Source organism: Hyla sarda, chromosome 4 (assembly GCF_029499605.1).
Source record: "Hyla sarda isolate aHylSar1 chromosome 4, aHylSar1.hap1, whole genome shotgun sequence".
In the NCBI taxonomy this organism is placed as follows: Eukaryota; Metazoa; Chordata; class Amphibia; order Anura; family Hylidae; genus Hyla; species Hyla sarda.
The window spans coordinates 236338757-236364178 of NC_079192.1; the positions used below are offsets into that span (position 1 = coordinate 236338757).

Consider the following 25422-nt stretch of genomic DNA (forward strand, 5'->3'; position numbering starts at 1 on the left):
TGTTGCTTTTTTTCTATCACCATTAAAAGTCATACATTCTTAGCTTCAGCCTTCTGACTACAGTATAAACAAATTTACATAAAATGGATTGTTGATAAAAATAAAATAAAAAATATTGTGTTTGTATAGCAAAAAAAAATCCTTTTCTTATTTATAATATTTGTTTTACACTGGGAATAAATGGTACATTTATTCCTCCCATAATACAATTCTTAAAACACATAGACTGTCAAGCTCTGTGTAACTATTAATTTGCTTGGCAGATTTCATGGTGCCTATAGGTTTAATTATAGTCTAGTCATAATCATAGGGCTATTGATTTCCCAGCTCTTTCCTCTTAACAAATGGCTACATCATAACAAACTGAAGTTTTTAAGTATTACATAAATGGTAAGAAACTTATTCTATTTAATAGGAGATAAGATTGCATATCCAATTGAGTTGATATATAAATTAATCACTCGTGTCTTGTTGGTAGATGCAGGTTCCATGTAGTAAAATATAGCCTCATTATGTGGCGGTATAAAGATCTCTTGGAAAATATGAGAAATACATTTCATTCAAACACTTTCTATTTTCATTCTAGCTTCATTCTAGTTTACTGCATTTTATGGACATTAGCTGCTGGAGCTGTGTGCATTCCTTTTGCCATCACATACCGTATTTATCGGCGTATAACACGCACTTTTTAGGCTAAAATTTTTAGCCTAAAGTCTGTGTGCGTGTTATACGCTGATACCCCCCCAGGAAAGGCAGGGGGAGAGAGGCCGTCGCTGCCCGCTTCTCTCCCCCTGCCTTTCCTGGGGTCTAGAGCGCTGCTGTCGGGCCTTTTCACCCCCTCGTTATCGGCGCCGCTGCCCGTTCTGTCCCCCTGACTATCGGTGCCGGCGCCGATTGCCAGGGAGAGAGAAGCGGCGCCGACAGCCAGGGGGAGAGAAGGGGCAGCGGCACCCATTGCCGGCGCCGCTGCCCCGTTGCCTCCCCCCATCCCCGGTGGCATAATTACCTGAGTCCGGTCCGCGCTGCTCCGCTGCTCCAGGCCTCCGTCGTGCGTCCCCGGCGTCATTGCTATGCGCTGAACGGCGCGGCGCATGACGTCAGTGCGCCGCGCCGTGCATAGCAACGACGCTGGGGACGCACGACGGAGGCCTGGAGCAGCGCGGACCGGACTCAGGTAATTATGCCACCGGGGATGGGGGGAGGCAACGGGGCAGCGGCGCCGGCAATGGGTGCCGCTGCCCCTTCTCTCCCCCTGGCTGTCGGCGCCGCTTCTCTCCCCCTGGCTATCGGCGCCGGCACCGATAGTCAAGGGGACAGAATGGGCAGCGGCGCCGATAACCAGGGGGTGAGAAGGGCCGAGAGCAGCGCTCTAGACCCCAGGAAAGGCAGGGGGAGAGAAGCGGGCAGCGACGGCCTCTCTCCCCCTGCCTTTCCTGGGGATATATCGGGATATACACGCGCACACACGCACCCTCATTTTATCATGGATATTTGGGTAAAAAACTTTTTTTACCCAAATATCCGTGGTAAAATGAGGGTGCGTGTTATAGGCCGGTGCGTGGTATACCCCGATAAATACGGTATATACATAGCTTTATATCTCAATGGTCAATACAGAGATCATGTGATTTATTTATATCCTAAACTGGATCCATAATAACGAGCCATCTTCTACATCTAGAGCACTGCTCTCAAACTTTGACTCTCCAGATGTCGCAAAACTTCAACTCCCAGCATGCCCGGACAGCTTTGCAGCATCTAGAGGGCCACAGTTTGAGACCATTGATCTAGATGTAGGAGTCAGGAGCGTAGCTATAGAGGTAGCAGAGGTAGCAGTCGCACCGGGACCCTGGGGGCTAAAGGGGCCCTAAAACACATCCGCCCCATAAGAGATCAGTATTTTAATTGGCATATGGGGCCCTGTTGCAGTATTTTCTCGGTTGTTTCTTTTGAGTGGCTAGATTTTTTTCTGCACCCTCTCCTGATGACTCTCCTAAAGGGATGTTCTCTAATGGCTTGTTCACTTATGCCTCTGTATCTGGATGAACTCCAATAAACAGCACAGATGAAGCAATATATGTGGTGAGTGTGCTTGTCTTTCCTTTTCTTATACATTATGAACATTGTGTCTACTGTTTTAACAAGTTACGCACCACAACCACCTGTGAATATACAGAGCCGCTGCCACATAGTGTCTATTGAAGGGATCACCATTCAAGATTTGCCATGCAGTAGTCCCAGGTAGCTTACTTCTTTCTATACATATAGCTATTAGAATCACTGTCACAGAGTGGCACAATGACAGAGTCTGGAGGTGGCATCAGCATGAGGAGACCATATAGTGGCTGAATGACACCGCCTGGAGGTGGCGGCTGCATGAGGAGACCATATAGTGGCTGAATGACACAGAGTGGAGTTGGCGGCAGCAAGAGGGGACCATATAGTGGTTGAATGACATGGCCTGGAAGTAGCGGCAGCATGAGGAGATATATAGTGGCTTAATGACACAGCCTGGAGTCGGCTGCAGCATGAGGAGACCATATAGTGGCTGAATGAGCTCAGACCTCTCACTGCGACTCCTGCTGCCACTCGCCTCTAGTCTGCTGCAAACTCTGCCTGCGCCTGATGAATTTAGGACTCTGCCACTCCTCTGTGCACGTCCTGGCACTTCTCTGTCTGACATACTTAGTGCGTATATGAGAAGAGGAAAATACGCTCCACTACACTTAAAACAGTATTTGTCTACAACACCAGCAGGCGTGAACTTTTGGCTGGCCTTTCACAGTATCAAGGCCCTTAAGACTTTAACAGGAACAAAATGGTACACCATGTAGATGTATGTATGTGGTATGCACTTATGAGGGTAGTACAATGCACTACAGTATGCTTAAAACAGTATTTGTCTACAACGCAAGCAGGTGTATACTTTTGCCTGGCCTTTCACAGTAACTAGGCCCTTAGGACTATAACAGGAACAAAATGGTAGACCACTTAGATGTATGTATGTGGTAAATACTTATAAAGGGCTTCCGTTTCTACGCAGTACATTTTTCGGTAAAAATGACACGTTATCTTTATTATGTAGGTCCATACGATGAAAATGATAACCTACCTATGTAGGTTTGATTTTGTCCTACTTCTGGAAAAAATCCTAACTACATGCAGGAAAATTTTTACGTTTAAAATTGTCATCTTCTGACCCCTATATTATTTTTCAGCGTACGGGGCGGTATTAAGGCTCATTTTTTGCGCCGTGATCTGAAGTTTTTATCGGTATCTTTTGTATTGATCAGACTTTTTGACCAAAAATACGCTATTTTGGACTTTGGATTTTTTTGCGCATATGCCATTGACCACGCAGTTTAAGTAATGATGTATATTTATAATTCGGACATTTCCGCATGCGACGATGCCACATATGTTTCTTTTTATTTTTATTTACACTGGTTTTTTTTTTATGGGAAAAGCGGGGTGATTCAAACTTTTATTAGGGAAGGGGTTAAATGATCTTTATTAACTTTTTTTTTTTCACTTTGTTTTTGCACACACTGATCTTTTACATTGATCTTTGTTATCCCATAGGATAACATTGATCAATGATTCTGCCGCTTGACTACTCATGCCTGGATCTCAGGCACTGAACAGGCATTCGGCAATCGGACATCAGGAGGCAAGTAGGAGGACCCTCCTCATGTCCTACAGCTGGTTGGAATGGCATGATTTTGCCGCAGTGATCCATAACAGCCCCCTGGGCTAACCGGCAGCATCGGCCCCGCATTTTGGAAAGGAAGTGGGCGAAGGGCGTACAGGTACGTCCTTCGTCCCCAACAGGTTAAAACAATATTTGTCTACAACACAAGCAGGTGTGTACTTTTGGCTGGCCTTTCACAGTAACTAGGCCCTTGAGACTTTAACCCCTTAAGGACTAAGCCCATTTTAACCTTAAGGACCAGGACAATTTTATTTTTTTGTTTTCTTTTTTTCCTCCTCGCCTTCTAAAATCCATAACTCTTTTATATTTCCATCTACAGACCCATATAAGGGCTTGTTGTTTGCGTGACCAATTGTAATTTGTAATAAAACCTCTCATTTTACCATAAACTCTACAGCGAACCCCAAAAAAAATTTTTTAGGGAGGAAGTTTAAATGAAAACCAGAATTTTACACATTTTTGTGGGTTTTGTTTTCAAACTGTACACTTTACGGTAAACATTACATGTGTTCTTTATTCTGTGGGTCAATACAATTAAAATGATACCCATGGTTAGATACTTTTATATTTTGTACCGCTTAAAAAAAATCTTAAACTTTTTGTACAAAATCAGTAATCTAAAATTGCCCTATTTTGACCACCTATAACTGTTTCATTTTTCCGTATATGAGTAAAATATGTGAAGAGAAAAAACACAGAAGTGGCGCCTTGATGGTGCCTTTACCTTTCTAGTTATAGGAGATAAGGGGGGGGGATTTAGCGGGGAAGGATAGGGAGATTTTCTGCTCACCTTTCAGAGTTGTGCTGCATAACAGGCACAACTCTGTGATGCGTATAGGCTGGTATGCGGCAAGGTTCCGGGGCCGCTGACTGCTGAATCTGCTGGCTGATGTTCTTACTTGTCTCCGGTGCTGCGGGGTGTCACCTGGTGCCGGTGATGTGGAGCGCTGCTTTGTGGAGTAGACACCGTCCTCTGGTGTACTCCAGATGTTCAGATGTGATCCGCTTGGCAGAGTCGGCAGATGCGGTCAGCTGGATGATCCCCTCGATGTGTGCTGGTACCTTGCAGCCAGTGCGCGGTGGAGATCGGGGTCAGCAGTCGGGGGCCACTATCCTTTAAGTCCCGATGATGTGGCGAGGAAAAGAGCCTTAGGTTGGTGATCGGGAGCAGCTTTCTGCCGAGACCGCTGGCAGGCGGTGGCAATAGTACAGGAGCAGGTTGCGGGAGATCCCACACAGGGATTTATCCCAGAAAAAACCTCGGCGTGTGAAAGCGCTTCTCCGTTGCAAAAAATAAGGTTGCTGGAAACTTCTTGGATAAGAAGGGGGGGATTTATTGAACACAAAAAGTAAAAAATAGAAAATAAAAAAATATAAAGCATAAAGCAAACAGGATTGGACAACGCGTTTCAAAAGGGTATCCCTTTCTTCTTCAGGTCTGCTGGCTCAATGTAACAAGTGTGCTTATATACACAGTGTGAGGGGTGTGGTCACAGGGGGCTGGGCTGTGACGTCCGTCCCTCCAGGCTTCTGGGGGGAGTGTCTGGAGACTAGAACTGAGGTCCCTTTAACATAACTGAAATCTCTCCATTAAAACCAATAGACTAGTGTGGGTCTATGGTAGATGCTGTGGGCTGGGAAACAAGCTAAGCAGTACTTGTGATGGTTTGAGGCTGTATGGGAGATGTCTGAGAGCTACCTAAATAGAGGTATATTCTTTAATTGAAAATTACACTTAGGGTTAAAGGTTAATTGGTATGTGGCTCCTGTGTAGTAATGGTTACATTTATAACATTGTGGTGAGCATGATTGACAAGTGAGGAAGTAATTCATAAACAATGTTACATGGTAATCGATAGTGGAAGGATATGGTTGACATTATAACTGTAAACTGTACCTCAGATCACACCTTCAAATCCCAAGCGAAGATTCTACATAAACGTTTTCTCTCAAAAGGATACCCAAAACAAATTCTGAACGAAGCCTACAACAAGACCAAAACCCTAAGGCAAGATGACTGCTTACAACCAAAGAAAAACACAGAAAACCCAGACAACCAAATCAAACTGAACTTTATCACTACCTACAACTCATCTCACAATGCAATCAGAACCATACTCCAAAAACATTGGCACATCCTTCAAAATGACCCCATCCTACAAAAATCCCTACCGAGCAATCCAGGAGTAACTTTCAGGAGAGCACCAAAAATCAAAAATCTAATCGCCCCCAGCAGACTCAAGCGACATACCAATTGCCACACCAACCACTCCAGTACAAAAACCAAAGGTGCTTCCAGATGTGGAACCAAAAGGTGCCTCTGCTGTGCCACAATTGACCACAAGCAAACCACCTTCTTAAATCTAAGAACCAACGAAAAACATAACATCAAATATCCACTCACCTGCAAATCCAGTTTCGTTATCTACTTAATCACCTGCACTTGCAACAAACAGTATGTCGGTCGGACCACCTAAGAACTCCACATCAGACTAAACCAACACAGGAATAACATCAAACGGAACTTCGCTCTGCACAGTCTCTCCAAACACTGCTCAGAAATGCATAGAGAAAAAAAAAAAACAATTAAAATCTGCCCCATAGACCATATCCCACCACACCAAAATGATAGATTTTCCACTCTAAAAAAACGAGAGATGTTCTGGATCTACCGCCTTGAAACTTTGCAGCCATATGGGCTTAATGATGCCACAGAACTGATCACATAAAAAGGAAACCTGAATCCATGCAAAATAAAAAAAAATCTTTATTGACTACATCCCAGTCATGTCCATCATACTCATACATCTGTTGCAATGTTATAATGTCAACCATATCCTTCCACTATCGATTACCATGTAACATTGTTTATGAATTACTTCCTCACTTGTCAATCATGCTCACCACAATGTTATAAATGTAACCATTACTACACAGGAGCCACATACCAATTAACCTTTAACCCTAAGTGTAATTTTCAATTAAAGAATATACCTCTATTTAGGTAGCTCTCAGACATCTCCCATACAGCCTCAAACCATCACAAGTACTGCTTAGCTTGTTTCCCAGCCCACAGCATCTACCATAGACCCACACTAGTCTATTGGTTCTAACGGAGAGATTTCAGTTATGTTAAAGGGACCTCAGTTCTAGTCTCCAGACACTCCCCCCAGAAGCCTGGAGGGACGGACGTCACAGCCCAGCCCCCTGTGACCACACCCCTCACACTGTGTATATAAGCACACTTGTTACATTAAGCCAGCAGACCTGAAGAAGAAAGGGATACCCTTTTGAAACGCGTTGTCCAATCCTGTTTGCTTTATGCTTTATATTTTTTTATTTTCTATTTTTTACTTTTTGTGTTCTTTATTTCTGTAAACCCAACCGTCAATAAATCCCCCCTTCTTATCCAAGAAGTTTCCAGCAACCTTATTTTTTGCAACGGAGAAGCGCTTTCACACGCCGAGGTTTTTTCTGGGATAAATCCCCGTGTGGGATCTCCCGCAACCTGCTCCTGTACTATTTTTCCGTATATAGCGCGGTATGAGGGCTCATTTTTTGCGACGTCATATGTACTTTTTATCGATACCCCATTTGCATATATATAACTTTTAAATAATTTTTTATCAATTATTTTCTGAATAAAATGTGACAAAAAAGCTGCATTTTTGGACTTTTTTTATTTTTTACGTTTACGCCATTCACCATATGGGATCATTAACATTATATTTTGATAGTTCGGACATTTATGCACGCGCTGATACCAAATATGTAAATTTTTAAAAAATTAAGCTTTTTTGGGGTAAAATGGGAAAAACGGACAATTTGAATTTTTATTGGGGAAGGGGATTTTTCACTTTTTTCACTTTTTATTTTTAAATTTTCCAACTTTTTTTTTACACTTTTTATGCCCCCATAGGAGACTATTTATAGCAATCATTTGATTGCTAATACTGTTCAGTGCTATGCACAGGACATAGCACCCTGGGAGATGGCCGTAGCCAGGTGTGGGGACCTCCGGCTGCCATGCTGGTTGATCGGATCGCCGTGGCAGCGCTGCGGGCGATCTGATCATCCATTCAAAGTACCGCACTGCCACAGATGCCGTGATCTGTATTGATCACGGCATCTAAAGGGTTAATGGCGGACATCCATTTTAGTGCTCTGCTCACCCTAACTGGCTAGCTACTATTAACTTTTCAGTTGTTGTACACACCAGTGCTGCAGTACACAGTCGCTGTGTAATACACCCACAATTGCACTTTCTCAATCTCTCTCCATTCCTTATCAGTGCTTCTAGGCTGGATTTGGGCTTGAGGGGAATCACTGCTGTAATACATAGTGTTGAGCGGCATAGGCCATATTCGAATTCGCGAATATTCGCGAATATTCGCGAATATATGGACGAATATTCATCATATATTCGCGAATATTCGCATATTCGTAATATTCTCATTTTATTTTCGCCTATGCAAATATTCGCGTGTGCGAAAATTAACATATGCGAAAATTTACATATGCGAAAATTTACATATGCGAAAATTTACATTTACAAAAATTAACATACGCGAAAATTCGCGTATGCGAAAATGTGCATATGAAAATATGCGCATATGCGAAAATTCGCACACCAGTCTCACACAGTAGCATTAGAGTATTCTTTACACCACACAAGCTGGAAGCAGAGAGGGATGATCACTGTGATGTGCACTGTGAAAAAAAAAACGAATATTCGTAATTACGAATATATAGCGCTATATTCGCGAATATTCGCGAATTCGCGAATATGCGATATTCGCGAATAAAATTCGAACTGAGAATATTCGCGAGCAACACTAGTAATACACACACAATTGCACTTTCCCTCTCAATCTCTCTCCCTTCCCTATCAGTGCTTCTAGGCTGGATTTGGGCTTGAGGTGAATCGCTGCTGTAATACACCCACAATTGCACTTTCTCTCTCAATCTCTCTCTCTTCCCTACCAGTGGTTCTATGCTGAATGCCTGAAAACTGTAAAAATTTGTATGAATTAGCATTCATGCCAAAACGAATTGCACATGTCTACTGCCGATTGTATAGGCCACAGGGGTGGCTGACTGCTCATAGGCTGCATGTGGCATGTGATTCAGTGTCATCCCGCCTACTTGCCTTCCCACCTTTCCTCCCCGCCTTCCCAGAGTTCCTTGCCCCATGTCCTCACATGTGGATCCGCTATTTTAGATGCCCTGGAGCCTGAACCACACTTAATGGAGTTTAATGAAGCTATTTGTGCGAATCATGGCGATATTCACATTCAAATTTTTTCGGAACAAATTTGGATTTGTCAGATTCGATTCGCTCATCCCTAGTCATGTCTCAGAAAGGTTTGTTTAAATTTGCCCCAATATGGTACAACACAAATAATATACATGACAATAATAATTCATAATTTTATATGATGTGTGAAATACTTACACTATATGTTATATTTGTTTGTATTCTGATGAATAATAAAAATAAATCAATTATTTGGTATAATGGGGCATATATATATATATATATATATATATATATATATATATATATATATAGATAGATATATATATGCTTTTTTTTATTTGTAATAATCATTCTAATACTTCCCAATACAAAAACCTACAGAAGTAGGAAACACCATATTACCATCTCATGTCTGCTCTATCTTCGCTCTACAGTACATGAGGATAATATTTGGAGCATTGCAAATTGACTGTAACTCAGTACAGAGATGAAAAAATCTTCTGGGAGCAGGTTTTCTATTGTTTAGAACAAAAAGTATGATTTTCCTTCCTATATTGTTTCATGATGATAAACATAGATATATTTGGGGAGAGGGTTGCAGATGTGTTGCCAAGACTGTTACCCTGGGCAGTATTTTATTTCCCAGTTATTCTTGTGGCTCCAGTGGGAGAAGATTTGTTGTACACAGACTGGTTTTTAATACAATCTATGCATGGAATAAAAAATGATTTTCTTTCATAAACTGCAATTCAACGTTCATAGTATATGGTATTCATTGCTCTGCATTGTCAACTATTATACAAGACTCTTTAGGAAAGCTAAATGTAACATTTTTCCTATATAGAAAGGGGTATGATTCATCCATTGGGAACACAAACCCTTATAACATTGTGGAGGCAACAGAAATTCTTTTCTTTGGCTTGTAGACAGTATCTAATCCTAAAAGAAGAGGCGACTGGAAGCAGTGGCTTTTAAATAGGGAAGCCTTTTGTATTATTCGCCTGGATATAAGATTTCCAGTGAGGAAAGTAAAAAAATAAATAATGTATGATTATTAAAGTAAGTGGATATTTCACCTGAATTAAAATTTTTCATAGACAAGTGTATCACATGCAGAGTTATTGCCTGGGCTTATTTGCTGTCTCCTGATTTAGGAGCAACTAACATAGAAACATAGAATGTGTCGACAGAGAAGAACCATTCAATCTAGTCTTCCCAATATTCTGAGTGCTATCAATAGTCCCTGGGCTTATGTTATATGCAGGATAGCCTTATGCCTATATCTATCTTATATGAAGGATAGCCGTATGCCTATCCTGTGCATGCTTAAACTCCTTCACTGTATTTGCAGCGACCACTTCTGCAGAAAGGCTATTCCATGCATCCTCTACTCTCTCAGTAATATAATACTTCCTAATATTACTGCATAAACCTAAAGAAACCGTGTGACTTTAAATTTGACATATCATTCGTCCGGTATGCTTTAAAATCATATGGTATACTAAGAGGAAAACCTGTTGGCTTGAAATGAGTAATAATTGATGGATACTTTTATTTTATGGATCAGTGACTTTTAATATACTTTTTGTGTATTTTGTGCTATTAAAAAATTTAAAGATTTAATGGATTTTTGCTAAACTTTCTCATTGTACATAATATGGTATGATTTTTTTTTCTGCCTTTGGATATATTTTAGAGTACACTTTTATTGTTTTGTTTTCATATTCAGTTAGCAATGTATAAAAGAAACAAAGAATTAATAGGGATTTGACAGCTACTTATGTCACCCTATATGAAAATCGCACATTGCAACTACAGGTATATATTTCAAGCAGCCAAAATGACTTATAGGCTGTAAGTGTAAGTGTCTCACCGTACCATATAGGGGCATCACACCGGACGTACACTTACAGCCTGTACTCACTGCTGTGCTGCCTACACTTACAGCCTGTACTCACTACTGTGAGTGACAGAAATGTGGATAGAGGAACCACAGTACTATGCCCCCTCCCCCCCCCCCAGCAGACTGTACAGGAGAAGAAATAAATTATATTGTATGTTGGCAGGATGTCTATAAAGAGTGGGTACATGGGGGCCCCCATGAACTTCTATTTCCTGGGGGCCCCATGACTTGTCAGTCCACCCCTGCTTAGTCCCATAGAACAGAACTGAGCTGCAGTATTACACACAACCTGAGGGTACGTGCGGTGCGTTTTTTAAGGACACCAGCTGTTTTTCAAAGCCTGGATAACCCCTTTAATTTGATATGGCTAGAAGCTATGCACACTATACCATTACCTATACTCAATTATAATTGTCTTTATAATAGAACAATAAAAATACAGAGAGAAAGCTCCAGCTCACCCAGCCCAGACACTCGGAGCAGCGGATCCACGACACCGGACCGTGTCGGCCACAAGCAAATACAAAAAAAAAGGAATGATCCGGCTCTGCAGGTAAAAGCTCGAATTGATTGGCACCCACCACAGGAAAACATGGATAAAACTTTTATCCATGTTTTCCTGTGGTGGGTGCCAATAAATTTGAGTTTTTACCTGCAGAGCCGGATCATTCCTTCTTTTTCGAACAATAAAAATACAGTTTTTATCTAAGATACCATCTTGATATATCCCTATTTATCTCTAAAGTTGTGAATTACTATTATTATTCAATAATTGGTTTTCTTTATTGCATTTTACAGTTAGCAATGTAAATACATCAGAGGACCTACAAATAATAATAAATGTTTCATTATTCCAGGTGGAAGACATGCAGTGGACAAGCAGAGAACATACGCAGCCAGCATCTGTTTGTAGCCTGCCGTGCAAACCTGGAGAAAGAAAGAAAACTGTAAAAGGAGTCCCTTGCTGCTGGAATTGTGAGAGATGTGAAGGCTATCATTACCAAGCAGACGAGCTGACCTGTGACCTATGTCCTTTAGATCAAAAACCAAATACAAACCGCACCGGCTGCACACTAATCCCTATTATCAAACTTGAATGGCATTCTCCTTGGGCTGTTGTTCCTGTCTTCATAGCCATTTTGGGAATAGTGGCGACAACATTTGTAATTGTCACGTTTGTACGATACAATGATACACCTATTGTGAGAGCATCTGGGCGCGAGCTGAGCTATGTGTTACTGACTGGGATTTTTTTGTGTTATGCCATCACTTTTTTAATGATTGGAACTCCAGATATGGTAGTTTGTTCTCTGAGACGTATATTCCTGGGGCTCGGCATGTGTTTCAGCTATGCTGCATTGCTCACAAAAACCAACAGGATTCATCGAATATTTGAACAGGGCAAGAAATCTGTGACTGCCCCAAAGTGTATAAGTCCTGCTTCTCAGTTAGTCATTACTTTCAGTCTTATATCTGTTCAATTGCTTGGAGTTTTCATATGGTTTGTAGTGGATCCTCCCCATATCATTGTAGACTATGGAGAGCAAAGAACACCTGACCCAGAAAATGCCAGAGGTGTTCTTAAGTGTGACATTTCAGAACTTTCTTTAATTTGTTCCCTGGGATACAGTATTCTACTGATGGTTACATGTACTATTTATGCCATTAAAACTAGAGGAGTGCCAGAAACCTTCAATGAAGCCAAACCCATCGGATTTACAATGTACACAACCTGCATCATTTGGTTAGCTTTTATTCCAATATTTTTTGGAACAGCACAATCAGCGGAAAGGGTAAGTTCCAATAACCATAATTTCATAATAACTGTCTCCTTTGACTTGAAGTTGTATTAATATTGAAAAATGATCATTTTAAAAACATGACTTCTTATCTCTTGTGACTTGGCCAGTTCTGGATTTCTGGGCCCTGTCAGATTTTACCATTCTTAAATGTATCACTTTATTTGGCAATAAATCTATAATGCTTTTGCACATATACAGAAGTACTTTACACTTGTCAGCCTGATAAATTCAATGGCCCAGGTCCAAAATTTGAGTGGTAATGCACATAGTACTATTTGCATCACTGCTCACTACAAACACCATCCCGGCAAATGTTAGGTGAGCCACGATGCATACAGTAGTGAGTAGGTAGTACAGGAGCCGTAAAAACAGGAGTACTGGCTACTGTATGTACATTCTGTTGAAAACTACGCCAATAGCATACTGTGCTACAGAAGCAGAGTAGCATGTTCCAATTAAGTTAGTGGCCACTATGTATGTTAATACTTCTCATTATGTTTTTGTGCCTCTGTTCTAAGCATACTATTGTGGTGCAGAATGCCAAAAAATTATTCTTCCTTAACTTTCTCCCTTAAATTCCCTTAAATATATGATTATCATATACCTGGTGGTGTCTGACATCTGGTATAATTTACTCACATATCTTATGCATAAAAAAATGACTATTAAATCTTTCTCTGACTTTGAGAAAGCTTTTCTCTGAATACGACTAGTATAAGAATCAGCTGGAAAGTCTAAGAACATTTCTCTTCCACTGTCCAATCTATTTTCACCATACCTACTCATATCCAAGAGTGCACATTAATCCTTTAAAATGTTACAGTCTGGATAGTAAGAAACAATATAGAAAAGTGACAGCAAGTTTAAGAACACCTATAATATATGAATGCACTGCCTATTTTGCCTATTATGTGTAAAAAGCTTAGTTACCATAATCATTTCCCACAATGACCATTTAAAAATGTAGTACAGAATTTATGGGTATGTAGTGTGTATTAAAAATACCTCCAGCTGACATAACGTGTTAGCATTTGTAAGTGTTTAGCTTGCTGGCCAGAACCCAACAATAGAAGCATCAGTATATGTATGTGTTTTCATGCTCATGCTTGTGTTAAGTCATAGCTCTGATATCTAACCATGCTATGAATATGGACCACCATGGCCAGAAATGCTTAAAGTTGGTGTTGCTATAACTCTTCCCCTGCCAGAAATGTATCTCAAATGTAGTGGCAGGGGGGACTTTCAGAAGCCAAGGATGATTTAGATAAATCCTGGATACTGGTGTTATCTTAGGCTATGTAGTAGCTAGAGTTTGTTGTAAAGCCAAGATTATATAGTGGCTAGAAGTAACAATTTCGGTCACAGAAAGTGTTACTGGAGATCCAGGGAGAATCACTAAGGGATCCAGAGCCTGTGCCTGGATCTCCAAGCTAACCTCGCTTTAACTTGTGTGTTCTGTACGAGAGAACAGAGAACATGTGTCCATGGGGCAGCAGGGGACTTATGATTCCTCATGCAAGCAGTGCAACATTACTGTACCATAATGCCTGCAGCAGGATGAAAGAAGTGGACCTACCATAGGTCTGGGCAGAGGTGAGTATATGGGCACAACAGGAACACATTACAATATGAAGGCACAATCGGTGCTAACTACAATGAAAGGGCACAAGGGGGGCTATTACAGTAGTTGGCACAAGGGGTGCTAAAGGGGCCCTACTTTCAATAAGGAGAGACAGTGGAAGACTGATTACAATGTGGAGATACAAGGTAGCAGGATTACAGTATGGAGACACAAAAGAGTCTAAGTATATATTGTATATAGATATATATTTGATTTGAACACTGCAAAGGGTTAATGGCATGGCATAAATAAATCAAGGTTTTTACATGGACATTGTGCCATGTCTTACCTATTGTTTGCAATTCAATTGTGAGCACAAAAATAAAAGGAATTCAACCACTTTGTTCTTAAATTCTTGAAAGCTAGAAAAAGCAGCCAACTGGATACACCGAAAGTAAAATCTATTGCTTACAGAATGTTCCTTTATCACAGCATAAGGCCCTTTTCCCAAATGAATACATTGTGCTAATATTGTAATTACTGTTATATAGCAAACATCATTTGCATTTCAGGTTTTATTCTACTGAAATTAACTTAAAATTTGTATATACAAATAATGAAAGAAAATTAATGAATGCAAAGACATAGTAGCTGTAGGGAGTATTTCCCCATTACATTACATCAGCTTTTCAGTGGCAAAAAAGTGCCATATGAGGAGACCAGGCTGAATGTATGTTGTGGCTCTATAGAGCCATTCCTTACAGCCAGTCCGGAGCTCAGAATAAGATCATGTGATGCAGTCTGTGATTCTTGTATGGGAGAAGATGTGACATTTTTGTCACATGATTTGTTCCACTTCTGCTGTGGATGAAAGGCATCATGTGATCACAGAGCAAAAATAAAGGCAGCACAGCACAACTCCTGTGTGGGGGAGAAGGGTCAGCCATGTGGAATTTCAACTGCCCGTTTGCTTATACTTTGTTTCAGGTCTTCTTTTCAATACCATGGCTTACTAAGAACAGTTCCATCTGTTAACTTTAGTAGAATTTATTCATTATAGCTCTGGACTGACTTACTGGACTATTTCTTTATTTTACCATGGCCATGGTGATCAATCTAAAACGTAGTACAATTAAACCACAATACACTAATAGTTCATATGTTAAGAACAGAAACACACTATACATGTTTTTCTTCCTCCATTGTTGTTTTCATAGTAACATTATTATATATAGCAACTAATAGTTCTCTACTTTGTCCTCTTTACTATATTTTGATATTCTTAACTTGCCTAAAGTATTTTATTTATTTTGTAATCCCAACTTAAAAAACACAGTAACAAAAAGTCAGATAAAAAACAAATACATTGGCAACTTTCATTTGTCCTCCTGCTCATATCGCATACTCTAATAGTCAATTTGAGATCTCACCTTTTAGGTCATGCCCAGCATGAAACTAAACCTCAGGGTCACACCATCAAATATCCTAGATATTCCACTTTTTGATATGTTTAATCCTCACTGTATCCTGAAAAATAAGACTTGTCAAGGGTCAATAATAGTTTGGAATTTTGAACATTTGATGCTGAACACTATAATCCTTGCTCATTCTAACACATTTACTTTACTTTTTCTTAGAAGCTCTTAGCAATGTCTATATTTTATAAAGTGATATAGAGTAATGAAAGGGGAATTCTGTTTTTGACACAATTAATTCGGATGAGAATCTTATCATTGCATAGTCCATATACATTCAACCTTTAATAAGTACTAAGGGAATTTGCAGTATTTTTAATTATTTTTGCTTATATAGTGCAGCATAGGCAATTATTAAAGAACAGTGTAGAGGCTCCTGTATATGCCCTGTGTTTACCTGCTTTAGCTGATTTAGCAACTTTGGTATGGGTTTTAAGCCAAGTTTGTTCCCGATTCAAAACAGAAATGAATGTGGCATGCTTCCTACAATTCCAATGAATCCTCCGGCTTTGCAAAAAGATGGGGGTAAGACTCGAAAGTGCAGCACTAACTCCACCTAATTAATTACCTGCCCTGTCAGGTGGATGTCACTTTAAGGTGTCTGCTCCGGGCCCACTGCTCAAGTTATATTTATTGCACTGTGACATCTATTGTTAAATGCACTTGTATGCCTTATTGCCTTTTCAAGAGTTAATCTTGCCTGTGCAGGAGAATAATCTTGTCTGTGTAGGAGGAATCACATGAGCATTTGGGCCAATCAGGGCCTCCTGCCCTGCTTCCCCCAGGTCTGACCAGACCGGGAGGAGTTAGTCAGTTTAGAGAGAGTGTGTGTTGGAGTAGAGAATCAGTTGAGGAAGAGAGGTCACAAGTCCAGACATCTGCTGTGGACATGTACCTCACACATGAGGAGAGGCCTAAGAGACCCAGTTGCTGCAACAATCTGTTCCTGAGCAACATCCCCCTTCACAGGATCCCACTGACTAGGTCATCCATAAATCCAGTCTGTACAGTCAAGTTCAGACCTAAACTTGCTGTAGGAAGAAAAGCCAGCGAGCCAACAGGCTCCATTAGCAAAAGAAGAGTATAATGTGAGTGAAAGCCTTAGGGAGCTCCGGTTTATGCCAGTCCACCTTGGCCTAACACAAGATTCCATAAGTGAAGTACAGATTCAGTGATTGTTAGCGCTAAAGTCTAATTCAAGCTTACTAAAGTCATGTCCCAGTCAGTCAATCAGTCTGTCTAATTCAACTTCAGATCAATGTACAGTATATTTAAGTCAAGCAACAATTTAGTCAAGGAGCACTTTAAGTCCCATAGCGCCAAGAAGCAACTGTGATCCCCAAATGCATCCTTCAGGGAATATTGCACTAAAGGGAACTGTTCCTGTTTATACTGCAAGTTCCTGAAGTAAAGTTAAAGTGGTTCCCCTAACCTGGCATTTGAGGTGTTTATTGCCCGGCGCCTGCACAGGCAACTGCTTATCCATGGTACTGTGGTGGTTAACACTCCTGCGTTACAGAATCCAATCTCAGTTACAACACCCCATCAGTACACAAACATGCCATTAACCCCAGCTCACTACTCTATGCCATGACATTGTCCTGGGGAAAGTGCACTGAACTTAGCAGACACTGTACTGGTGGATGATGTACAGTACACCACTATAATTGGCATGTATTAAGAGAAGGGGTTACTGACATAATGTCTCTGTAAAGTGTTTTGTGAGAAGAAATAAAAGAAACGGCAACAATGCAACAAGGCTTATACTTAGCACTGAACAGCTGCTTTTGAGATGATAGGGATGTCTTTTGTCAGTGTAGTTCATAATATAGTGTATTTACCTGTGTGTGATGGTGGTCTCACAATCTTCTGTGATTATTGCCCCAATATTTATTTTTAACAGCATAGAAAATTACTCAGGTCTCGGGATTTCCCAGGTTGCAGTGCGTCAAGGCCTGACATCACTAGTCAGGTGATCAGAGGGAGCCTGTCCTGCTTTAATTTTGTAACAGCTGTAGGCCCCCTGGTTAGAAAACACTGTGTTTCAATGGGTAGGGTGGCTGATATGTGGAAGGAAGGAAAGTGATTTCAAACTTTCAAGCATGGAACTGTAGGATGTGTAGTTTAGAGAACAAAATCAAACAGGAAATACCTAGTTCTGGCAGATGAGTACTATAATCCCCTTATGGTGGATAACCCCTTTAAGGAACTGTGTAGGCATTCTGGAGGAGGCAGACAGGGTCAACCATTGCAGATGTGTGTTCTGTCCTTGTGTGAGATGGGAAAACTCTCATTGTCTGAACACTGTTTGTTTAAATTAAGTTAATTGTCTGGACTGACATTCTGCTGTTTGGCCACAAGATGCCGCTGTTTCCTAACACAGCTAAAAGACTGAATGTTTTCCAAATTCATTAGAGGGGAGAGTGACCAGTAAAAAAGCCAGTAAAATGTGGGGAGCAGCCATCTTAGAGAGAGCTGAGACTGAGAAACTTTGAGAGGATCCTACTGTAACCCGGTGTGGGAGCATACTTCAGTGACCAGAACTAAGTGAAGCTGCTTGTGTCTGAGACCCTGATCCTGTCCAGAGGAATGAGGATTGTTTCCAGGAACATGGATGAGAGCTGAGGAGCAAAACAACATAGACTGTGAAAATGAAGAGGTATGGAATCCAGCTCTTGTGCAAATAAAATACACGTTTATTTCAGTAAGACCACACAGAAACATAAGGGGATACGTGTTTCAAGCCCAAGGTGCGCTCCTAGTCATACTATGGATTCCATACCTCTTCATTTTCCTGTTCTTTGGTGTTGTCCAGCACCTGGATCCGTGTTCCATCTGTCCAGGGCGGGGTGAGCGGGTTTTGTCTTTTCCAACATAGAATGTGGTGCCGCATATTTGTTGGAGAGGCATATGTTCTGTTCAGAGTCACCAGCGGATGCAGAGCAGACCCGGGTCAGTAAGATCGTGCACACACCTCATTACTTTGTTGGCGCCTAGAGATTAGACCAGGCCTGTAGATAATTAGGGACTCTGTTTGTGTCAGGCTACAAGTGTTGCTACTGTTCATTGCAAGTACTCCATAATTTAAAGTGAAATTTCACAATTGGAGAGCTCATAAACTCCCCACAAATTCAAGCCAGGCTGGCATTTAGTTCAGGAGGAATACTTAGGCACGTACTACAACTCCAGTTAGGGGAGGGGGAATAAGGGAATAATTGTAAGTTGTTGTGCTGCACCACAGGCTAACCCAAACCACACACCTATACAGTTATTCTTGTGTTTTTAGGGTAATAATAGGTAAGGTGTGGCAGACTAGATATGCCCGCCAGTAGGCAAATTAACACTCATTTCTCCTTCATTGGGTGCCGCGCTGTGCAGCACAAGGGTCTCAGCCTTAGGCTGGGTGTATGTAAGTTTATTGTATGCTTCCAGAATTTATGTTTGGGTTCATTAACATGTTTAAGTAAAATTTGGTTCTGACAAAAGCTGGTGGTGAAGTCGTTTTCCTTGTTCGTGACTTCGCTGTATCCTGGGGAGCCCACCCGATACACGGTTTACACTTGTCATCCTGTTACTGGAGACACAATTCCTCTAGCAGTGGACAGCGGAATGCCAAGAATCTAGCTGCCACGATTTAGAACAGTTTTTTTTGGCAAATAAAGGGATTTACAAACACCTTACAGATCACATAGTCTATGAAAGGGAGAGGAGATGTTTGAAGCAACGTTCACCATTTAAACTAGCACATTTTATGCATTGATAGGTTAATCCAAATTTTGTTACACTTATATAGCAAGATTCAATGTCCAACATGGAATATACAAGCCAGATACAACTCACCTTGGTGCCCCTTCTACAGGATATTATTGTAATTTAGTGTCTGTTTTTATACTGTAGGGTTATTGAAACCCCATGCCTTGTATTTCTATGGTTTTCTAATTAGTCAATACCTATAGCATCTGTGGGAAGCATTTCCATTGCTTCACATAGGACTGAGCCAAAATGAGAAGTGGCCGCAACATTGATAGGTGATCAATGCATGTCAAATCTTTCATTGGGCTCAAATGGCGTTTCTCAATGTCTAAAAATTTAAAAAGACGCCAGACGGCTTTAGAATTATAAGAAAAAAAAAAAGAAGCTTAATTAACAAGGTCACAGCCAGATAGATGCTGGTTGAGTGTGTTCTGCATTTACCAAGCTTCTCTTTTTAAACATCAATGTTGAACAAGGTCTTCCTTTGTAGAATTTTTAACATTACAAAATCTTCATTCCCACCATGTTCAGATGTCCGTCTTGTGGAATCAATACCATATTCACATGCTAATGCATGCATCTAAATCAGGCCCGTAATGCTGATTTAACTGCAGTATTAATGTACTGTACTATTTCTGCATGGTTTCACATTTTCTTATGTAAAGCCAGTCAGTGGTGCCCCTCTAAGGGAGAGAAGACACACGACTACAGTTGGTGCCGTATCTTCTAGTCATAATGTTTAATATTATTTATGCTTATTTGTTGGATCCAGGATATATAAGCTGTTTGTTTATTTGTTAGTAAGCACTCTTTTGTTATTAAGTACTGTTTTAGTGTGCTTTCATGGAACCACAGACCCCAAATACTTATCATTACTAAGACACAAACATATGTTGGAATGGTGGAAAGGCCACAATGTTTATTCAAGGCAACAGGAGTTAGTAAAAAAATTAAATATTTTAACCAAATAAAAACTGTATTGCTGTATACCATCACTGAACCATAAACAAACTCCCAAGTAGTCCATCCAGATATTCTGGGCAAAAAACACCCCCCTCAAATAAACAATAGCAACAAAAATAACAAAGGGAGGGAGAGGGGGGAGCTAGCTTTGTTCTTGACACAAAGATCTCAAGATAGGAAAGGGGACACCGCAGCTGGATTAAATAGGCTGCATAATCTGGGCCACAGTGCATCTAGCCAATCAGAGCTCACATACAACCTACATCAGGCCTGGAAGATAACAGTTCAGAAGTTGGAATGGGGAAACAGTGGACAAAATACCTAACCAAAAGGAAACATAACCCTTATATCAAATTGGAGCTCTTGGTTACATGTTCCTCCCTTCTTATAAAGGAGCTGAGCCTGCTGCAAACCTGGTGTCTGAGCCTACTCCATACATGCCAACTAAGGTCACAATACAATGGTAAATGGTAAAAAAAAAATTGTGCCATTAAAAGCTATTTTTTTTCTGCAAAACATTAGCCCTCTTATAATTTTGTTGATGGAAAACAGTTAGAGTTTGACAGTGTCTTATATTCTGGGAAATACCAAGATTGTGGGGAGGGGTCATCTTATGTCAGAGGAGAGACAAATGCCCCCATACACATTAGAGCAAAAAAATTGTCTGAAAAAAACCTCTCGTGGACAGCAGGCATAGACAGAACAGGCCTTCGCTACAACTGCTCGGAAATGTGCGTTTTCCATAGACAATAATGCATTTCTGCTGAAAGAATTACAGAAACAGAATTTTCATGGTAGATATATTGTAGCTGAAATGTTGCTTTGTGCATGGTGGATCAGAAACCCATTGGGAGGCTGCTGCAACGGAATTTCCGAGTGGAATTTTTCTGCTGGGTTTTCTGTTGGCTCTAGTACTCCACCCCTAGACATCTTATCCCCTATCCAAAGGATTGGGGATAAGATGACAGATCGGAGTCTGTTCTGCTAGAAAGGTACAATTAGAATCTAATAGTAAATCCAAATATACAATAGGGATTAAAATGATCCATTATTCATAAGGACAAATTTATTTTGGGGGCATTTATTAACTGACCTAAAAAACAAAGCTAGTGGATGCTTTTAAACTCACTGATTGGCCCGCTGAATGTTCTGGTAGATGTGCTTTAGCCTAGTTTGCTTGATCCTGTGGGGTTGATAGGAATATGTTGCACATTTCCTTATGCTTCCACTTAATGAGAGTTGCTATAGCACCCACTAGTATTTTATTACACCTTTTATCAAATCCCTTAATATAAAGAGGTCTGTCTCTATGGCAGATTTCTTTTCAGTTACTGTCAAAAATTCTGTGCATTTTTAGTACACAAGAAAAGTGACAGGATTTTCACTCAATTAGTATTTAAACCATGGTTTGCAAATGCAGTTCTTAGGCAGGTCTCCAGCTAGTATAATACTGTACATCAAAGTCAATGTCATGACCTATTTTTACAGCAGTTTACTCTCGCATTGTGCTAAGACTGACAGTCTTTAAGAGTGTAAGTCAGATCTAACCTGTCAGGTTGGCAAGCGGCGATGTATATCTTTATACTTTTAGCTTGCCTGTCTTCAGATCTGTTTTTCTACTTGTCATTTCAACTGAACAATGGATAGAATTTCTCAGATCATTACTATGTCTACCTAACCATGTATTCACAAGGACCCTACAACAAGCATTAATTTCAACTCTGTAGGGATATGCTTCATTTATTTCCATTGATGGGTCATCATGATGCCAACCTGTCACTTCTAAACAGCTGTTGTTCTGCCTCCAACTTCAAGCCATCAGCTTTTCATCACTGAGAAGGTGGATCACAATTTAACTGCTTCAGTGTTTGAGTATTTGGGTTGCTACATTTACATGTAAGATAATGCTGATATGTGGTTTGTCAATAATTAGGTATTATGTATTACTTATATAGTACTAAGTCCTACCTCCATTTTTACTTAGCAGGGAATAGTGGCTAATCACTCTATGTGGGATAAAGTCTTTAATCATTACAAGTATTGATTTCATATTTACAGCAAGACACATAGAAATATTAGGCAAAAAGCGGTAAAAATATGTAAGCGTAAGGATCTTTGCGATTTTTAATTTAATTCTGACAGTCACTTTGAAGGAGTTGGTAGAATTTTAGAAAAGGCACAGAGAGGGGTGATAAGTCTTAGACCAGTCATATATATCTTTCAAAGTAACATATGTCTGTAAACCTTAGCTAACTAAGTGAGGATAGCCTCTTAATTTCCTGCAAAGCTTCTACTTTATTTGGGGGCTGGGAATAAAATAAATGTAATATCTATATTTTACATAATCTAATGAAATTCATTATCACTAAATAAAAACAAAGACAGGTTCTACAGCACTAGCGTGAATTGAGAATGTTAGCATTTAGTAATATTAAGTAAAAAAAAGTTTAAAAAAATTAAGGACAAGACATGTTGATGTATTGTAAAAGTATGGACTGTAGTTTTATTAAACAATATTGCATTAGTATGGAATTGACAGTATTGGTACATTGAGTATAAACAAAATTTGAATGTTTAGAGTTTTTCTGTGTCTTAGAACAGTAAATAAAGCTTTAAGACATTTAATACTGTTAACCCCTTGGGGACCAAGCCCATTATAACCCTAAGGACGGGGGCATTTTTTGCAAATCTGACCTCTATCACTTTATGCATTAAAATTGCTTTTACTTATAAATTTGGTTCCGAGACAGTTTTTTCGTGACATATTCTACTAAATTTATGTTGATACTTGCATCATTTCTTTGTGAAAAATTCAAAAATTTCAGGTAAAATAGAAAATTTAGTATTTTTCTAACTTTGAAGCTCTCTGCTTGTAAGGAAAAGGAACATGTCAAATAAATTACATATTGATTCACATATACAATATGTTAACTTTATGTTGGCATCAGAAAGTTGACATGTTTATATTTTGGAAGACATCAGAGGGCTTCAAAGTATTCAAAGTATAGCAGCCATTTTCCAATTTTTCACAAAAATTTCAAAATCAGAATTTTTCAGGGACTAGTTAAGTTTAGAAGTGAATTTGAGGGTCTTTATGTTGAAAATCCCCTACAATGGACCCCATTAAGAAAACTGCACCCCTCAAAGTATTCAAAATGACATTCAAAAAGTTTGTTAACCATTTAGGTGTTTCACCGGAATAGCAGCAAAATGGAGGAGAAAAATAAAAATCAAAATTTTTTACACTAAAATGTTATTGTAGCCATATTTTTTTTCCTTTTTACAATGGGTTAAGGGTAAAAGGGCCCCCCAAAACTTGTATTTCATTTTCTCTCAAGTAAGGAAATACCTTATATGTGGATGTAAAGTGCTTTGTGGGTGCACTAGAGGGCTCAGAGGGGAAGGAGCAACAGGCTTTTGGAGAGCGAATTTTGCTAAAAATGGTTTTTGGGGGCATGTCACATTTAGGAAGCCCCCATGATGCCAGAAAAAAAAAAAACATGGCATACTATTTTGGAAACTATTTTTACGGACAACTTCAAAGAATCTGTCAGAAACTTGTGGGGGGTAAATGCTCACTGTATCCCTTATTACATTCCATTTAGTTTCCAAAATGGGGACAAATATGGGGGATCCACTGTTCTGGCACCATGGAGGCTTTGTAAACACACATGGCCTTCAATTCCAGCCTAATTCTCTCTCAAAAAGCCCAGTGGCGCTCCTTCTCTTCTGAGCATTGTAGTTCGCCTGCAGAGCACTTTACATCCAGATATGGGGTATTTCCATACTCAGAAAAAAATGGTGTTACAAATTTTGGGGGGCTTTTTTGCTGTTACCCCTTGTGAAAATGAAAAATTTGAGGTAACTAGCATTTCAGGGAAAAAAAATTTCTTTTTTATTTTCATGTCCAACTTTAACGAAAATTTGTCAAAGATCTGTGGGGTGTTAAGACTCACTATACCCTGTGTTACATTCTGTGAGGGGTGTAATTTCCAAACTGGGGTCACATCTGGGTATTTTTTATTTTTTTTTGCATTCATGTCAGAACCGCTGTAACGATCAGCCACCCCTGTGCAAATCACCAATTTAGGCCTCAAATGTACATAGTGCGCTCTCACTCCTAAGCCTTATTGTGCGTCTGCAGAGCATTTTACGCTCACATATGGGGTATTTCCGTACTCAGGAGAAATTGCGTTATAAATTTTGGGGGTCTTTTTCAGCATGTTAATGTAAATTTTTTTATTTTTTTACACTAACATGGTGGTGTAGCCCCAAACTTTACCTTTTCAAAAGGGGTAAAAGGAGAAAAATCCCCCCAAATGTGTAACACAATTTCCCCTGAGTACGGAAATACATTCACACAGGCGGGGTTCACAGTGAGTTTTCGGCTGGCAGTTTGAGCTGCCGCGGAAAATTTGCCGCAGCTCAAACTTGTAGAAGGAAACCCGTTGTAAACCCCTGCCCGTGTGAATGTACCCTGTACATTCACATGGGGGGGGGGGGGGGGCAAAACCTTCAGCTGTGGCAAAACTACAACTCTGCTGGGAGTTGTAGTTTTCAGTTGTAGTTTTGCAACAGCTGTAGGCACACTGATGGGGAACTACTGGGTTAGGAAACACTCTAGCTCAGTGTTTCCCAACCCGTGTGCCTACAGCTGTTTCAAAACTATAATTCCCAGCATTCCCAGCATGGCTAGACAGTCAGGGATGCTGGGCGGTGCAGTTCTGCAATATCTGGCCCTTTAGATGTTGCAGAACTACAACTCCCAGCATGTGCCAGGACAGTCTGGGCATGCTTTGAGTTGTAGTCGTGCAACAACTGGGGAAGAACAGTTTGGAGACCGCTAAGTAGTGGTCTCCAAACTGTAGCCCTCCAGATGTTGCAAAGCTACAACTCCAAGCATGCCCAGACTATCCAGGTATGCTGGGAGTTGTAGTTCTGCAACATATGAAGGGCCAGATATTGCAGAACTACACGCCCAGCATTCTTGACT

The 25422-nt window shown here is 40.2% G+C and overlaps 1 protein-coding gene across 2 annotated transcripts in view; it reads left to right on the forward strand.

Annotated features, from left to right (window-relative positions):
• The window catches only part of GRM8 (glutamate metabotropic receptor 8), a 1218499-nt gene that overhangs the window by 1109398 nt on the left and 83679 nt on the right, over positions 1-25422 (forward strand). For both annotated transcript variants that reach the window (XM_056573767.1, XM_056573766.1), the window contains exon 9: positions 11733-12668. In XM_056573767.1, coding sequence (XP_056429742.1) covers positions 11733-12668 — 936 coding nt within the window. The remainder of the gene's footprint in view (positions 1-11732; positions 12669-25422) is intronic.